At 42.8% G+C, this 19,546-nt stretch overlaps 1 protein-coding gene across 2 annotated transcripts in view; it reads right to left on the bottom strand.

Moving 5' to 3' along the window:
- Positions 1-19,546, bottom strand: part of UBXN1 (UBX domain protein 1) — a 554,889-nt gene that overhangs the window by 419,192 nt on the left and 116,151 nt on the right. For both annotated transcript variants that reach the window (XM_044075640.1, XM_044075641.1), the window contains exon 2: positions 16,984-17,077. In XM_044075640.1, the coding sequence (XP_043931575.1) occupies positions 16,984-17,042 (59 nt within the window). In that variant the 5' untranslated portion in view covers positions 17,043-17,077. The remainder of the gene's footprint in view (positions 1-16,983; positions 17,078-19,546) is intronic.

Raw genomic sequence — 19,546 nt, forward strand, 5'->3', positions numbered from 1 at the left:
TTTTTAAAAGCTAAATGAACGTAGATATATATATATATATACACACACACACACACACACACACATAAGGCAAGTCTAATTGTCACAAGAAACATTAACAGCAAGAAACTTCCTAACAACAACTGTAATCACTTTAAGAAAAAATGCAACCAGAAAAATCCTATATACAACTCTAACTATATATAATTATATGTAAAGGGGAATGGGGGAATGCACTAATGCCTGCAAAGACTTAGTGAGCAGGGAAGAGGACATAAGGAAATATTCAAGGAGAAAGGTTTACTTATCTTCACAAGAAGAAAATATAGCTTTAGCTGCTCAAGCACTGGAGAGCACGTCCAATGGGAATGGTGGCAAACGAGATCTGAGGAAGCTGTAGTTAGTAAAGGGGATTGTGGGTGAAGGGAGGAGCTCGAGCTTGGAAGCTGAAGTCTGTAGAAGGTGGCCAAGTTAGAGCAGTAACCCATAAGTGAATCAGGACAATATCAGATTTAGTAGTTACTTCTTAGGTTCTTCTTACTAAAACTTTACAACAAAACATTTTAACATTAATAGTTAATTTGTTGTCAGAGCATCAATAAAAAAGATCATTTATCTATCTTTGAACTCTAAACTTGTCTCCATTACAAGTCAACTAGCCGGTACAGATCTGCAAACTTATTCAACATTTCGACTCAAGGTGGCTACACAAATTAGGAGATTAAGAAATCACCCTGTGAGAACCCACTTGTAAACTTAACCTAAACTGACAATATGCGATAACACATCACCCTTTTCCCCCCATTATCTTCATGGTCTATTTAGTAACCAGTCATCCATCTAGCTCATTACATGGCTGTTAGTACCATTATGGTAACTAATAATGACACCATATGCCATACAATAATCTAAAAGCAAGGCTACAGAAAACCACTAAGTCAGAAATGAAAAACAGGGATAAAGCCTGGGAGCACTGGCGCAAAACCAAAACCCCCTCAACTACACAGAAATTCCTGGAACTATGCAATAGAGTAAAAAAGCTAATAAAACAGGACAAATTCCAATACTACCAGTCTGCCCTAGACTCCTCCCAACTCAGCCCCAAACAATTCTGGTCCTCCATAAACTCCATCCTCCACCCAGATAAAGTCAGTACCCCTCCTCCTAACATCGCTCACTCCTCAGAAAATATTGCTACCTCATTCAACACACACTTCACACAAACCATACTATCACTAGCTAGACAACACAACCCCCCTCCCCTCCAACCCACACCTTCAACTAGTAATCTCCCCACTGTCTTCTCTTTTTCTCCTGTACCTACCTCCAACATAAAAAAACTCAACTAAACTTAAGCCCACCAAATTAGCAGCAGACAACCTCCCAAGTGAATACCTACAAATCGCAGCTGATGCTCTGGCCTACCCAGTATCAATCTTGATTAACCAATCTGTCAGAAAGTTACATTCCCACACTGTGGAAAGTATCACATATAATTCCCCTCCACAAAGGCGGACCCTCCACAGAACTAACCAATTACCGCCCCATAGCTATTCTCTCTGCACTCTCCAAAATACTAGAGAAATGCATACACTCTCAGGTCTCAGACTACCTCCTTACTAACAACCTCCTTTCTAACACTCAGCATGGCTTCCGACCAAACCATAGCACCACCACTGCCTTACTCTCCTTTACTAACACCATCCTTCAGCATAAAAACAATGGCTATCTCTCCTCTGCTACTTTTCTAGACCTATCTAAAGCATTTGACATGGTCCCACACAAACAACTTATCTCTGTCCTCAATAACCTATCCTTCTCACAATCGGTCACCAACTGGTTTCAGAGTTACCTGTCTGACCGCCAACAATCCGTTGTATGGCAGAATGACAAATCTCCCCAATTACCTGTCTCCATAGGGGTTCTCCAAGGATCCATCCTTCGACCCCTACTCTTTTCCGTTTTCACCAATAATCTAGCCTCTGCCACCAAACATGGCGCACACATACAATACTCAGATGACTCAACCATCATCTGCTCAGCCCAGTCCCTACCCAAACTGAAAAAAAGTCACACAGGAAGCCTTTTCCTCTGTTGAAACTTGGTTATCCGATGCTCAATTAATACTCAATCCAAACAAAACTAAACTACTCATCTTCCAACCCACCAAACATACTCAAAACAACTCTCACTTTAACATCACAGCAAAAGACACCACTATATACCAAACTGAACACACCAAATTGCTAGGAGTGGAAATAGACAAACTAAAATTTGACATTCACATATCCATGACCATAAAAAAAAGTCCACAAAAACTAGGAGCGTTATACAGAAATAAGCAACTTCTCACCAAAGCAGCAAAGATTACAATAGCAAATTCCCACCTTATCTCCACCCTACTTTATGCCTCTCCAATATATACCAACCTAAGGCAATGCAATCTAAACAAGCTAGAGACCTGCTACAACAAAATCGCCAAATTCGCCACAGGGGCATCCTACCGTAGTCACCACTGTCTCTCACTTGCTGAACTGGGCTGGCTTGAACTCCCTCACCTCCTTCAATGGTATCAACTCTCACTCGCCCACAAACTAGTAAACCATCCACTAAATGTCCCATCCCTCCAGAATCTACTCCAACCCTATAGCACCACCACACCACTAAGATCCAGCAACAAAAATCACTTGCAGATCACTAAAGCCAATAACTCTGCTGGTGAAGCACTATTCTCTTGCGCCATAGCCAAATTATGGAACTCCCTCCCACCCACAATTACCTCCATACAATCATGCACCCACTTCAAAACTTTACTAAAAGCGCACTTAAAAACATGCTGGCTATGCCCTTGCAACTCCCACTCTAATATCACCCACCCCATCCAACCACTACCTTTCTTTCCACTCCACTAACTACCTTGATTATAGCAAGCTCAGATGCTCATAAGCCTAGTACTTATTATACAGCAGGAACTTCTTATTGTAACATTTGTTAATGTCTGTTATGTACTTCACAGATAGATTCTAGTTGTCTACTGATGTACTATGTTCTTCATCTGTAAATATGTTGTAAGTAATTGCTATGTAAATTGTTAATCGCTATGTAATCCAATGTAACTACTGTCTGTTTGTCTTAACTGTGGAGCTTTTCTCCCCGGGCCTCTGCTGAAAATGGACCTACGTCCAGTCGGACACTCCCGGTCAACAAATATAAAATAAAATAAAAATAAAATAAATAAAATAAAAACAAACAAAAAAAAAAACACACACCTAGGTTATGTAAACATTATAAAACCATGGCAATAGACAGCTACTAGAACTTACAGTGGATATAAAAAGTGTACACACCCCTGTTAAAATGTCAGGTTTTTCAGATATAAAAAATGAGACCACAATAAATAATTTCAAAACTTTTCCCAACTTTAATGTGACCTATAACCTGTACAATTCAATTGAAAACAAACAAATCTATTAGGGGAAAAATATAAAAAAATAAAAAAAAACTACAATAAGCTGGTTGCATAAATGTGCACACCTTTAAACTAATACTTTGTTGAAGCACCTTTTGATTTAATTACATCATTCAGTCTTCTTGGGTAGGAGTCTATCAGCATGTCACATCTCTTCCTTGCAAAAGCGCTCCAAATCTGTCAGATTAAGAGGACATCTCCTGTGCAGAGCCCTATTTAGGTCACCACACAGATTTTCTATTGGATTTAGGTCTGGGCTCTGGCTTGGCCATTCCAAAACTTTAATTTTCTTCTGATGAAGCCATTCTATTGCTTTGGATGCATGCTTGGGGTCATTGTCATGTTGAAAGGTGAAATTCCTCTTTATATTCAGCTTTCTAGTAGATGCCTGAAGGTTTTGGGCCAAAGGTGACTGGTATTTGGAACTGTTCATAATTTCCCCCACCTTGACTAAAGCCCTAGTTCCAGTTGAAGAAAAGCAACCCCAAAGTATGATAGAATTAGAAGTTATGTACTTACCATAACGTTCCATCTGAGTAGGTGTATTCATTTGTCTGCAACCTACGGGTATGGATCCGATATAGGATCCGAACCGGCATGGTTTATCCAGCTATGGATCCGAGCTCCTAGCTCCTCCCCTCACCCATAATGCCCTGCTCTCCCTACATGACCTCAGATCGAGTTTGCCCTGTATCAAAATACCCTAATCAAAGGGTAACACATTCTATGCAGGAAACTGACAAGGCCAGGGGGATAGGAGGGCGGGATGGTTGCAGACAAATGAATACACCTACTCAGATGGAACGTTATGATAAGTACATAACTTCTAAATCTGAAGGAGGAGATTCATTTGTCAGCAACCTGTGGGACAGAGTCCCCAGCTACCTGAATCTTGGGCGGCCGTCATGGAAGGATATTCCGGAGCACTGCGGAGCCAAAGGATGCTCTGCCTCTAGACGTGATATTCAGCTTGTAATGAGAAATAAAAGTATGAGATGAAGCCCAAGTGGCCGCTGAACAAATGTCATCCAGAGGAATCCTAGCCTTAAAGGCTGCTGAGGTAGAAACAGACCGGGTTGAATGAACATGGACTCCGTCCGGTGCGGGCCTCCCAGAAGCTTGGTAAGCTAAAAGAATACACTGGGAAATCCAACGTGACAAGGAGACTTTGGAAATTGGTTTACCCAGATTGAATTTGGCAAAGGAAATGAACAACTGGTCAGATTGCCTGTGACCAGCTGTCCTGTCAAGGTAAAAACGAAGCTGCCTGTGAACATCCAATGAATGCAGCTTGTACTCGCCTTTGTTCTGATAATTAGGAAAGAAAACGGGGAGGTTGATGGACTGATTGATGTTTGCTTCTGAAGCTACCTTAGGAAGAAACAAGGGATTGATCCTGAGGTACACACGGTCCGGATGGAAGATCAAGTAAGGCGGCTTCATGGAAAGGGCTTGAAGTTCTGAAACTCTTTTGGCTGAAGTAATGGCTACTAAAAATGCAGTCTTAAGAGATACGAATTTTAGATCTACTGTGGCCGCAGGTTCGAAGGGGGAGCGGTCAAGGCCTGAAGAACCAAGGAAAGATCCCATGGTGGAACCGCCTGCTTGACAGGGGGTCTAAGCAGAAAGGTGCCTTTTAGGAAGATTTTACATAACTTGGCAGACATAAGAGGCTCAGAGTCATGACCAACATGATAATGAGAAATGGCCACTAGCTGAACTTTGACCGTGGAACTACTGGTGCCATCATTAAAAAGAGTGGTAAGGAAGTCTAGAACCAGGTGAAGAGGTACCGTGAAGGGATCTAGACCTTGCCGCTCCGCCCAAATGGAGAATTGCTTCCATTTACTGCGGTAAGTTTTTCTGGTAAAGGGTTTATGCGCCGCTACCAGAATGGCCCTAACGGGCGACGAAATACCGGGAGTACTAATTAGGAGTGGAACTGGAGCAGCCAAGCTGTCCGCTTCAGGTTGTCCAGGTTTGGAGATGGTAGGTTCGATGGGTGTGCTATCAGATCCGGAATGGGATCTAGAATCCAAGGTGGATTCACTGAGTGAGACCTTAGGTAAGGGGAACCAGATCTGCAGAGGCCAGAATGGGGCTATGAGGATCATTCTGCACCCCAACCGAGAGGCTTTCTGAAGAACCTAGAGCATCAGAGGCAGAGGGGAGTATGCGTAAAGAAGACCGGGAGGCCAAGCATGCACCAGAGCGTCTCTCGGGGAATCCCCTGGTGGAGGGATTAGCGCAAAAAAACTGTCGCACTTGGTGTTTTAGGGAGAAGCAAAGAGATCGCAACAAGGAGTTCCCCACCGTACGAAGATACGTTTCGCTACTTGAGCATTGAGAGACCACTCGTACGGGGAGAGAATGGTGCGACTGAGCTTGTCCGCAAGGATGTTGGACTGACCCGGAATGTGCGTTGCGATGAGAAAGCGGTTGGTAGAGATCACCCATTCCCACACTCTCATGGCTTCCCGACATAAAGGGTAAGACCTGGTTCCCCCGTTTGTTGATGTACCAGACCACCGACATGTTGTCTGACTGAATCGCAATTGTTCCTAGGGGAAGAAAGGCCTGAAGTGCATGCAACGCCAAGAGCACGGCCCTCATCTCCAGAACATTGATATGCAGGGAGGTCTCGGAGTCGTTCCACGTGCCTTGGACCGTCCGTCCCGCAAAATGCCCCCCCACCCGAGGCGAGATGCGTCCGTGGTCACTGTGGCAAGGGGGGAGATGCACAAAAGGGGCGGCCTCCTTGGAGGTCCTCTGAATGGAGCCACCACAAAAGAGACCGCTTGCAAGCCTTGCTGATTGCAATGGGGTGATGCAGGGGGAGAGAAAGATAAGACCATTGTACTTGAAGCGTCCACTGAAGTACTCGCATATTCAACCTGGCGAGCGGGAGAAGAGAAATCGCTGCCGCCATGGATCCTAGTGCCCCTCAGGACCAATTCCGCCGGAACTGAGCTTGAGTGGAGGATGGCCCGCACCTGGAGTCGTAGATTCCGAATTCTGTCGGTTGTGAGGAAGGCTCTTAACTTCCTTGTGTCTAACCTGGCACCTATGAAATCTATCAATTGAGTAGGGGCCAGGTTGGACTTTCCTACGTTTATCGTGATACCTAGCCAGGGGGCTAGCTGAAGAAAAGAATCTCTTGCCAGGGATAGTAGATGCCTTGTTGGGGCGGTGAGAAGCCAGTCGTCCAGGTACGGAAAGACCTGCACCCCCTGAAGCCTCAGGTGGGCCGCAACCACTGCTAATACTTTGGTGAACACCCTGGGGGCTGTGGTGAGACCAAAGGGAAGGACCCTGAACTGGTAGTGACTGGCTCCCAGCCGGAAGCGAAGAAACCTCCTGGACCGTCTGTACATTAGTATGTGGTAGTACGCATCCTTGAGGTCTATCGAGCACATCCAGTGATTCTCTCCCAGAAGGGGGAGGATAGACTGTAAAGTGACCATCCGGAACTTCTCTTTGGGAACTGCCAGGTTTAATAGGGACAGATCTAGAATGGGTCTTCGGTCCCCAGTCTTTTTTGGCACTAAAAAGAACCTGGAGTAGAACCCTGATCCGATCTGGTCTGGTCTGGGGGGACGGGCTGGATGTCTCTTTTCTTCAGCAGATAGCCAATTTCTGCTGAAGCAGCCTCCCTCTGATCGGGTGGAACGTCGGGGAGGGATTTTGGTTTTGGGATGTGGAGAAGGGGAATTTTGTATCCTCTGGATATAATACGGAGGACCCTGCGGTCTGTTGTTATGGACTCCCATGCCGCTAGGTGCTCTGAAAAATGTCCCCCGACTGCCTCCAGAGTGGAGCAGTTGGGCAACCCCTCAGGGTTGGTGCGCGGGCCGCTCAGAAAAAGGTTCTCTGGACCTGAAATTCCTGGGAGCCCTTCTGCCCCTAGGGCGGCGTCCACCCTGTCCTCCTCTGCCACGGAAGGACTGGTTGTCCGGAGCGGGTTGGGATTGCTGCGACTTCCGGAACCACATCTTCTTCTGGCCCTTTTGGTTCCTAGAGTAGGACCTCTGGGGCACAGAGAAGCGGACTCAGACGGCAGACAGCGTCTTCCCGTCCTTCTCGCTCTGGACCAAGGTGTCGCGAACTGTCTTGCCAAAAAGGGCAGAACCATCAAAGGGGGCGTTCGCGAAAGATGCCTTGAAGCGCTCTGTGAAATCACATTGGCGGAGCCAGGCCTGGCATCTCGTGACTAGGCCTACTCCTGCAGCTCTAGCGGCTCCCTCAGTAGCATGGTAAAGCAACCACATAGAGGTATTTGTCACTGATCGAAGAGTGGCCATACGGGTGGAGTGCAAAAGTTTGTCCTCCTCCGACATGGACTCTGGGGGGGATGCAGCGCATTCTTTTATAAGATTGCGCTGCATCCTAATAACATGTGCCAGATAGCTGAGCGCCCTCACTGAGAAGGTCGCTGAACTAAACATTCGCTTCCCCAAGCGGTCCATCATCCGAGACTCCTTGCTCGGAGGATGGACTGAGGGACTCTCCTGGGCGAGTTCCCTCTTGGTGGCTGCTGCCGTCAGCATGGCATCTACCGGAGGACCCTTACTCCAGTGGGCACGGTCAGCAGGGGGGCTGAGAATCCTGTCTGGCCTTTTGGGGATTGGCTCCACGGTGTCCGGTTCCTTCCATGCCCTGGTGGTAATAAGGTCCACCAGAGGGTCGGCAGGAGGGGACACCCAAGAGGTAGACGGGCCCGCTTCGAATGCCTCCAAGAACACGGACTCGTCCGAAGAAGACTTTGGGGCAGACCACCCACCCCTAATACGAAGCATTTCCATGATGTCTCCAAAGGAGACATCCTCGGGGGGTGATCTTGGGGAGCCTTCCCCTTCCTCCAAGTCCATGTCTTCAGTTAAAGACTCAGGGGAGTCTATGTGCCTCCTTTTACACGTGTGCTTGCGAGGTGCCTCCTCGGGGGGGGCTGTCCGAGGAGCCCTTGCAAGCAGTGTCTAGTTCCGCAGGAACTGCTTGGGGCATTGAAACGGGCTGTCCCAGTGGCCGGGTGATGGAAGCCTGACCCAGAGCAGATGGAGTGCGGGACGGAGCCGAAGCAAATACCGGGGGTCTGGAAGCCCTCAACAGAGCCCTCTCCACTAGATCAAAAGCCGAAGGGGTGCCGGCCTCGACCAAAGGATCCGACAGTCGGCTCCCCCTCGGATCCAAGGAGTGGATCGGAGCCGGCGCCGAGCCCTTCGGATCCGAGGGACCAGTGCGCTCTGACACGGACGGCGCCGAAGGCACACTGAGTCCCTCGGATCCGAAACTCAGGCCAAGGCTCCGAGAGGTCGGATCCGACACACTCGAGGGCAGGGTCGGATCCGAAGTAGCCAGTACTATAGGAGCCGACCCACCCCCGGCTCCAAAGCTGCCCGGCTCCGACCGCTCTGAACCTGGGTAGCGGGTCGGAGAAGGAGCTATGGGCTTGAAAAAAGGGGTTGAGCTCCCCCCGGGGGGGGGGGGGGGAGGCAGGAGCACTCCCATCTGCATCTGGGCCTGGATAAACCTTCGCATCATCCGGGCCAGATCGGCGTCAGAAAGACTATAGGTCGACCTCGAAGAGGCTACCGAGGTAGGCCTTGAATACCGCCTCGATAGCCTCGAAGGAGGTCGGGTCTCCTCTTCCTCAGGTCCCAGTGAAAAGGTTGGGGACCGGAGCCGAGGAGGAGGAGAACCAGCAGCTAGAGAGGCCGGAGAAGCCCGCTTAGCCGGCGGGGCCAAGACGGAGGTCTCGGCCCGCCGCTTGTGGTGCTTCTCTCTCCGGTCCTTCTTCCTAGCTTCCCTGTCCTCCGAACCCGTAGAGGGAGTTTGAGTCCCGGGAGGAGGAGCGGGAGCAGGTAGGGCAGGTACCGCAGGAGCGGTAACTACCAATGGGGCGGAGGCCGAAGCCGAGTCCGGGGGTAAAAGTCCCGCCAAGACCAGCTTCGACCTCCGCTCCTTCAATGCCCTGGGGTTGAACCCTGCACAGATTGAACATCCAGAAGTGAGGTGTTCAACCCCAAGGCATCGAACACACCGAGTGTGGCCATCCGCAGGGGAGAGCTTATGGCCACACTCGGAGCACTTCGAAAATATCGCCTTAGGGGCTTCAGACATATATTTTTTTTTTTTTTTTTAACAAAGAAAATTAACAAGTTAAAAATTAACAAGTTAACAACACAGTAAAGGCCCCAAAGAAACCACGCACACACTACGCTACCAACGAGGGGAGGGAATTACAAAAAAATTAAGTAATTTAACCAAAAAAAGTTTAAATGGGTGGGAAACCTAAAACTTTCACACAAAGGAACTATTTTTAAAACAAAAAACCCTTAGTAAATATACTAAATTTCCACTTAGCTGAAGGAGCTCAAAGATCAAGCTGTCACCATGAACGCGGCAAACTAGATCTGAGGTCATGTAGGGAGAGCAGGGCATTATGGGTAAGGGGAGGAGCTAGGAGCTCGGATCCATAGCTGGATAAACCATGCCGGTTCGGATCCGATATCGGATCCATACCCACAGGTTGCTGACAAATGAATCTCCTACTTCAGATCAATATTTTAAATGGCCAAGGAATGAAAATATCACATCTTAACACTGAAGGAGGTTTTACAGAGGACTTAACACACTGTGTTGACTTTTTACAGAGGGGTTATAAGCAATTTGAATTTGATAGGATGGCTGATGAAGTACATTGGCTGAAGAAAAGTATAGCCAAACCGCATTTGTCTGATAGCACAAATACTATGGGTAATAGAGCAACTGGAAACAAAGTACATGTGCCATTAGTTTTGTTGTATAGCAGTGACTTTGGACAGATATGCAGTGTTAGAGACTCCAACTGGAATATACTTACAATGAATGACCGTGTTAAAGAACTAGTACGTGAACTCCCTTTTTCCAGGTATAAAAACAAAAAGTCTTTAAAAAGGTGTCTGTTCTAGTGAGAATAAAAGTTTCAATAATGGAAATTTTAATGTATCTGCTTCTATGTCTTTAGGTACTTTTGGTCATGGTAGCTGTAAATACTGCTCGTATTTAGACGCTTCAAACATGTATGTACATCCGGTATCTAAGTAGAAGTGTGTGTTTAAGGTACATTTTACTTGCAAGACTCCCAATTTAGTTTACTTGGCCACCTGTACTGCATGTACTAGTTTCTATTTGTGCAAGAGAAACCGCCCTATGAAAGAATACGTGAACATTTATATAGTGCAAAGAGATGTGATGTGACAAATGCTCTAGCGAAGCACACTATGGAGCATGATTTTTCTCATACTTTTAAATTTAAAGCTGCTGAACATATTTACATGGGGCTTCGAGGTGGAGACTTAAAAGAATATTACTGAGGAAAGGGAGCTATACTGGATTATGCAGCTTCAGGGTGATAAGAGACCTGGACTTAATGATAGTCTCTCTTTAAAGCTTGTACTCAAGTCAAGGGATTTAAATAGATAATGCACACTCTGCTTTGATAGGCTGTTGAATTAATTGCCTGGCTTTTTAAATGTTTGCTTTGTGATGTATTGTTTGTCTGATGAAGCACATTTGTGTGAAAGTGCTCACGTTTTTTTTGTTTTTTATGTTGTTGTTTTATTTAAATCATTTTGTGAACTAGCCTTAGGTCTTTGGAGTACCTTCACATTTTTTTACTTGCTTTTGAAATTGCTTGGAAGGTACACCAGCCTAGTCCATTGGAGGTTTTCTGAACTTTTAAAATACCAATAAACCAAAAGTACCTTTCAGAGTCAAACTGATATTCGAACCCAGATAAAGACGGGCACATATGCATGTGGCAGATGCTCCATATGTGCATTTATAAGTAGGGAACAGGACCTTAGGGCCTTGGGTATTAAATTTAACTTTAGGGCCACCTTCTATGCAACTTGTAATACTCAAAATGTCATTTATCTAGCAAAATGTGATAAATGTGACAGTTACTATGTAGGCATGACTTCCCGAAGGCTTAGAGATCGGGCTTATAATCATGTCTACGATATCAGAAAGGGTAATACAACTAGTGCATTGGCGTTACATTGCAATGAAAATCCTGGACACAGGTTTAGTTTTCAAGTATTACAAATTATTAATCAAAATAGGAGAGAGGGAGATCATATTGGTACCATTGAAATGTTTGAGCTCAAATGGATCTTAAGATTAAAAGCACATGTACCACCAGGGCTCAATACTGCCATTAATATACGTCCAGCTTTATTAGGATCGTTCTAAGACCTCATAATATTTTAGTGATTATATAATAGATCTGGCATCATATACATATTTGTAGTATATCTGAATCATAATAAGATGTTTAGCTAATGGTATAGCTAGACTTATGGTTATACTCCAGCTAGATAAATACTTCAAAGGAAGTCCCTTGAAAATGCATAATTATTCCAGTCTGGTGAGTTAATTCTCTACTAATCTTACTAAGAGATACTGGAGTTAAGATAGTACTATAGTACCAGGTACATTACAATAGGTTTCATCTTTGTCTTTGTTTATATACCTATATATATATGACCTAAATATTATCTAGTAGTCACCTGATATTTGTTCTTGCCCAAGTGTCTTGCATTTATGTCACCACTTATTTAAGGCTAGTGACTGCAGATTTCAACACTACTGTATATTAAAGTTTTAGTTTGCTTTAATTTTGACAATTCCAGTAAATAGTCATGTGTGTTGAATATTGATTTAACACTTCCTTTTGTTGCTTATATAGATCAATAAGGGATTACTTTCATATATATCATGTTTGTGACCATTAAACCCGGACAAGACACACTGTTCATACCGGGAAGTTGAATCATCAGCTTTAGCATAGATTCTTATTGGGGGCAAAAATTCTTGATTTACTAAGCAATGGCTGCAGTTTACTTACTTCCTATACGCTCCATAGATAGACTTCGTTCTTATCATGAACGAGGCTATAGGTTCAAATAAAAGTATGTATATGGTTAACACTGAATAAATAGGTATAATGTTAGATATTATTTATCACAGCGATGTCTATGATTAAAATAAGCATGCTTTTAGCCCCCTTGTTTATAAGCTCAAGTTCCATAAATAAGGCGGAATATATATAAATATAAATGAATGTCGGCTTAAGACAAATTTTGATACTTATACCATATAAATAGTATCTGTTTTTGTTTTGTTTTGTTTTTCTTTGGCATACTATGTTGTTGCTTTAATACAGACATAAACATCCGCTGCTATATTATCTTAATAACTGATATGCATTTTTAATTCGTAAGCGTTATTATTATCACTATGCTTTGGATGCAGTTGCATATAGGAATGGTCTTCGATGGTATTAACATCACTTAGCAAAATTTAAGGTTGCTTTTAATTATTATCTCATAATATTTTATGATTATTGATGACCTTTATAGTAAGTGTCACACTCAGATGTGACCAAGATATAAATTATATAGCATTTATATGCTATAGTTATAATGGCGCTTTTATGTTACTCGTCCTTTATAGATCCAACTAGTTGCACGAAGAATAACTATAATAACAACCGTGAGCTGTCTCGTTCTGACTTATTTCTGTTAACAGGTTTAGCTCATTATACATTTGGAGCAGTACTGGAATGTGGTGATTTATTATTTTTTAAAAATAAGTTTATGGTGTTATATTTAGACCAGTATGGGTAGCGAATACCTTCCCCGGTAAGCGCTATATAAGAGGTGATTGAGATATGAATATGCAGTATATTATACGTTATAACAATACTGCTGTTTTTAAATTTGTTTATTTTAATTTCTATGGACCTAATTAATTGCAAAAAAAGTAAAATCACAAAAACTATCAGTTGTTCTGATTTACAATGGACAATGGGTCCAGGTAGTGTTGTGCAGAACAACACATCGTGCATTATTTAGGAGATGTAAGTTGTTTATCAGCTCATGACAACTAGCTTAGCTTGTTTTATTTTAAGTAATATAATATGCATTATCCAGAGCAAGAAGCTATATTATTTAAATGTGATATGCTACATGAAGTGGTTATGCTTTAATATAAAGATAGATATTAGCGGCTTTACAGATTATGAAGCCTTGACACTGCACATTACATGTCTAGAATTGTTTTAAAATGGTGAAAAAATGTCCATCGTGTTTACAACTTAGTATTTAACTTGCTAACTGAGATGATGCTGAAAATGGGTGTTTCCCTTTTTAACAATTATGTTTAATTAATTAATTGAAAAATTTGATAATTGGTTTTGATTGAACCTGTTTTTACTATATAAAGTGAGCTCATTTTTTGTGTAATTTGTAACCTGATGAAGCGCATATTAATGCGTGAAAGCGCTTGTTCTGTCTCAAAATAAATTCATCTCTACTCACCGTGGTGGTTCCTGGCAGTATTTTCTTCAGTCTACCTTTCAGAGTCAGGGTAATTTCGTGCCCTATGCAACAGTGGGAAGAAATGGAGGGCAAGGGGCTTAATTAGCTTTTAAATGTTCCTGTACTGGCATAGTCAAGAATGTAGGTTGCCTGATAAAAAGAAAAATGTGTATGACAAGAAAAGCATGGAATTTTTGTCAAGTGCAACCTCCAACAAAAATGTACTAAGACAATGAGATAAAGGTTCTAGATCAGACTCTGTCCCTCTTCAGCAATGACAAAAGTGGAATGGACAAAGTCTGCATAAAATCTAAATATACGTTTTTTTGAATGCACCAAAAAATGCACCCTTTGTGAAAAAAGATTGCTTCCCTTACATATAGTGTTTTAACTCTCAATACAAGATATAGATTCTTTTTCTGGCCTTTTCATAGTCTGCTAAAATAGTCCAATTTTTATGAATGTTTCCACATTTTAAACCATCTCAACTCAGAAAACAATTCTAAAAAATATTTTTCCAATAAAGAGTAGTAACTGTGAAAGCTACAAAACAGTATACACTGAAAAATGATATACTTGCAAGTCATCGCCGCACTGGTGGATGAGTGGCTTCAATTCAATAATGTAATACTGCAGTGAGTTTCACTACAATATGTTGCACTGTATAAGATAGCAAGTGTTTTTCAGGGATTCTTCTCTTTTTCTCCAGTGTAGTGCAACCATTGAGTTGGTACATATATATAAGTTGGGGGGGGGGGGGTGTCAAGGCAGAGCGCTCCCATGGTGGTGCAGGTGCCATGGTTGGTCTCCTTCCCTAGGACTACAAGATTATTCTTGCACTAAATGGTTTGCCACACACTGGGAGCACTATCTGTGGATGTGCAAATGGCATCCTGTACGTAGGCAATATGGGAAAGCACAATTACAGCAGAGTGTAGGAGTCTAATGTAATCAAAAAGCTCCAACTCCCTTGGTGGGTGATAACACCTCACTTGGCACTCAAGTCACTTCCACGGGAAATGAGTACTGTCAGTGAGTGAGCTCTTGCCCCTTGGAAGGAATAAATGGGTGAACACTGCAACTGAAGAGGAGGCCGTATGGTTACTGTAGAAGTTGGGGGAGGGAGGGAATGACAACTTCTCAATCAGAACACTATCATGTACTACAAGGGATGTCTACAGCTCAGTTATATAGGCCATATCTTACTACAGCAATTCCCGAAAGCACAAGCTTTCTGAACTGATCACTACACCACATGTTTTAATAAAGTAAACTCGTCACAGCAGTAGAATCAAACTTGGATAAAGTACTACTTCCATGCATCAGTTTCACAAGTAGATTCAATACAGGCTGTATTAGCTGGATTTTTGCCTAAAGCAAGAGCGGCTCAAGCTACAGAATAGATTTTTACACAACATGGTTGGCAGTGTGAGGGCAGAAAATGGGGCTCTCCTTCAGATAAGTGGGGATACGATATAAATTCAGTGTTTTAACAGGAAGGATCCCTGTAAAAGCAGAGTGCTCCTTACTACAGCATGCAAACAATAGTGGAACTACGGAAAGGAGCAATACATTCAAATAGCTCAGGAGCCAGGCTGGACACCACTTTGCTCTCTTCACATGTAAATAAGATTCTGTTTAAATACACACTTTTTTTCACCATCCTGACACAGCACACCTGCCCTTCAACAAAGAAAATGCTGGAGCTGCTCCAGGAAAGGGAGTTCTAACTTTTACTCTAAAGTAAGCCTTTCCTTTTAAAGTCCCATAACTCTGCTAACAGTCAGAGGCTTCAACCTGGAATGAAAAAAAATTACATGGATTTTCACGTACACCTAAATCAAAACACCACTATATCTCCGTAGAAAAGGTTACCTGGTTCCCCATCACTCAATGGACTGAATTACTTGCATATGCCCTCATTTGTAAGTTGTTCCACTGCCCATTATCAAAACACAGAATGCTGTAATGGATACTAAACCAAACCCCAAATTCTGAAACTGGAATTCACCTGACACTTTTTTTTTTTTTTTTTTTTTACAGGGTGCAGCTGTCCATGTGGGAGCTACCCTTCACATCCCCTACTTATTTATTCCTACTCCAACTTCACATTACCCCAAAGGAAGGGACTATTATCTCAAAGTTAATTCTACTGTTGAAATTCAGCATTCAATAATAGTCAAAGAAGGGAATGTGGTAACACACAAGTCCTAGACAACAGCCCAGAACATGGGTCCTTTGACTGCTGTACGAAATACTCACTCAAAAAAATAGAAAACATATGTTATCTAATTTACTACACAATGCTCCTATTTTCCTGTCACCCAAGATCATTACATTGTTATAATCCATAATACCTGCAATGATTTTATGTTTTTGCATTTCAGTGACACTAGATTATGGCTGAAAATTAGGCTGTCCTGGACCAGTCTTCAGCCTATTAGTAGTTGCCAAAAGATGCTGTAACTTCATTCCCTTTCTACTACTTATACAGGTAGGCAACATCGCCCTCTTACCTCCCACAGAATACACCAAGATGTCACCATGCCAAAGTTACTCCCTCCACCAATACTCCTCACAGAACAGCTTCTAAGCGGCCTTTCCCTACAGGTGTTATGACCCACTCATGTCGCCTGAATGGGGCACCCAGATATAAACCAAATGAATAATATGCAGTAAAGTGGCATTCAAAGGCTCACAGGAAATGGTGGCTCAAGACAGCCTTAGAAAGAACTGGTTAGGTTTCTAAAAGTGCAACACATGAAATGACTAGCTATCTCACTGTATGCATCATTTGTAAATTTAGTTTTGCAAGAATGAACTTACTTTAAAAACAGGAATAAAACACATGTAATAAAGGAAATTGTAGCCCAAAATGGAGTGCTGGTGAGGAACTTCGACCACATCTGCAATCTGCCTCTTATCAAGTAGGAAGCTTTACTAGTTACTCTCTCAAAACATGATAAAACAAAATACAACTTATGATTTCCATTACATTTTTAAATAATCTGAACATTTAATTCCTAAACCAATACTCTGGTAAGGATAAGGAAACAGCTCCAGGTGTAGCTACATAGTCATCAACTGTGATTACTGGAATAACAGATACATGAGAAACATCTTTTTCCTGCTCAATGCACCAATTTTCTTTTAGCTGTGGAGAAAACGACTTACGCTCTGTTTCTGGAAAACCCCATTTCCAGCAGGCTGTCTAGTGTAGTGCAATCTGCCATGGTTACTCACACAATCCTCAAATGGAAGTTCCAACCTAAAAAAGATGAACAAAATAAAGTTGGACTCTTTCAGCTACCTACTAAAACAGTTGCAATGTTTTAGCACACTTATGAAATGTATGCGAGTTCTCTCAAATTCTGTTATTTGTTTTTTTTTCTTTTTGTTCATTTTTATTAACCACACAAGCCATACTCAAATGGAGACCAATTAAAAACAAGAACATCAGGATGAATCACATTAATATAGTAATTTAGCAGCCAGTATAACTTCACATTCTTGGGGTATCAGAGCTCTCCTCTTCTGCTTGCAGTACATTTACAAAAAGTGCCTTTTCCTCAAGGATTCCACTGCAACAGCATCTTATCAGTATACATAATAAAACAAGACAGTGTAAGAAACTTCTCTGTCTTATTTTTGGACCTACTACACTTCAGTGGGTTGTTTTGAGACTTTAGGGATACCACGGAGATTGCTTGTTTTTTATACATAATAAAACCAAACACAAACTGTATGCCAGTGTCACCTACACACAGTCTAATTTTTATCAGCTATAAGAAAACAGGAAGTGGATGTATTCTACACGTTTGTTTGTCTTTCAACTTTTCCTGGTTAGGGGTCGCCACAGCGGAACTCCGGTCCACTAATGATTGGCAGTAGATTTTCACAAACGCCGAGGTGCCAGCTCGACGTCCAACCTTCAACGAAGGCACGCCCATTTACGTATGCCTTTCAAACACCACCCAACCGCGGGGAGGACATGCAGACTCCACACAGAAGGCACACCCCGCACTCCAGCCGGGAATCGAACGGGAGAACCTCTTGCTGTGAGGCAACAACGCTACCGCTGCACCACTGGGGCATACTGAATTATAATGTTGCTATAAACAGAGGCAGCACTATGAAAGAAGAGGCACAAGGTCTGCAGCATTTTTCAAAAAAATGTTATTGGCTGTAACATCAATCATCACAAAAACAGAAAAGCAAACATATATATTTGGAAGTAATTTCAAGATGTATTTCATTGTACTGTCTGCAATTCTTGTGAAAGATTATAATGCAACTATCTGCAACATTTTTCCACAGAAACATTTCCACCATGTCAGTAAGCAGCTAAAAGTCCCAACCTTACTTTTAGACACAGAGATACCACATAGTAGGTGGCATGACAATGCTGCGTGGTTGCAGCTGTTGTTAAAGTGTGATGACAACACTTACTCTTGCACATTTTAGTGGGGGGACTTGAGGGTACGATGGGTGCATTCCACCAGCAATAAAAAGATGCACTTGGTGTGGGGAACGGAAGTGAAGGATGTCTTCTCTGGTAAATTCACTTTCCCTTTAACAAAGGGGGTGTGGGTTTAAAATAAATGTTTGTAAATATAATGAGAAAATAATCCACGTCATTGAAGTGGGACAATGTAGGACTTGCACCCAACTGCTAAGAGTGGGCCATAAGAAAAATATCCAAGTGAGTAAATGCTGAAGCCAAGAGTGAGTAAAATCCATGTTAGACTGTATTTCCCATGCCAAGAATTACTGCTTTTATGCAGTATGTTGAATTAATCCGTGGTGGTGCAGCGGTAGCGTTGTTGCCTCACAGCAAAAGGTTCTCCCGTTCGATTCTTGGCTGGAGCACCTTCTGTGTGGAGTCTGCATGTCCTCCCTGTGGTCGAGTGGCATTCGAAAGACATGCATAGAATGTGGGCGTGCCTTCGTTGAAGGTTGGGCATCGAGCTGGCACCTCGGCACCCGTAAAAAAAATCTACTGCCAATCATAAGCGGACCAGAGTTCCGCTGTGGCAACCCCTAACCAGGAAAAACCGAAAGAAAAACAAAAACAACATGCAGTATGTTGAATTGCATAAATAAAATGCTGCACATGAGCGGTGAATGTACATTTTTTTTGTATTTCTGGCTAGGTTTTGTCAGGTTATAGGCATTTCATTTTTTTCTCTTCTAGATACCTAATGCAAAAAGAGCACTTGTAATACTTCAATCTTTAAGAAAACAAACTATAATCTGTGTAAATCTGGGTTAGGAAGGGCTACCTTTTATATCAGACTGCTGTTAATTTTAAAGTACTTCTGCTTTAACTGTCTGGAACTTTTACAACATAACAAAAACAGCAGACATGCAGTTCACAATAGTCTTAACAGTTCTGTATACTGCACTGACACCTTTAACAGTACCACCTCCCAGTCTTGGAGGTTTCTGGCCACTTGTTTTAAGATAGCACTCAGCATTTACAGCATGCCACACTTGCATCACTGACTGACCAATTGCTGGTTAAGAAGTTTGACAACCTACCAGTTACCACAGAATTTCCCACAGCACTGTAAAGTATTATGTTAAGAAACTGGAAGGAATTCAAACTTCCCATACATGTCAAACAACTCACTGGCCCTCTTCAAGAGGAATCGTGATGAGTGGATGGGAAATGGAAAATTCACCCCGGGAATCACTCCAGTGGCTCTGCACTGACAGAGGTCACAGAGTGACAAGG

This window comes from Protopterus annectens, chromosome 6.part1 (genome assembly GCF_019279795.1).
Source record: "Protopterus annectens isolate FY-2018-M chromosome 6.part1, PAN1.0, whole genome shotgun sequence".
Taxonomy (NCBI): Eukaryota; Metazoa; Chordata; order Ceratodontiformes; family Protopteridae; genus Protopterus; species Protopterus annectens.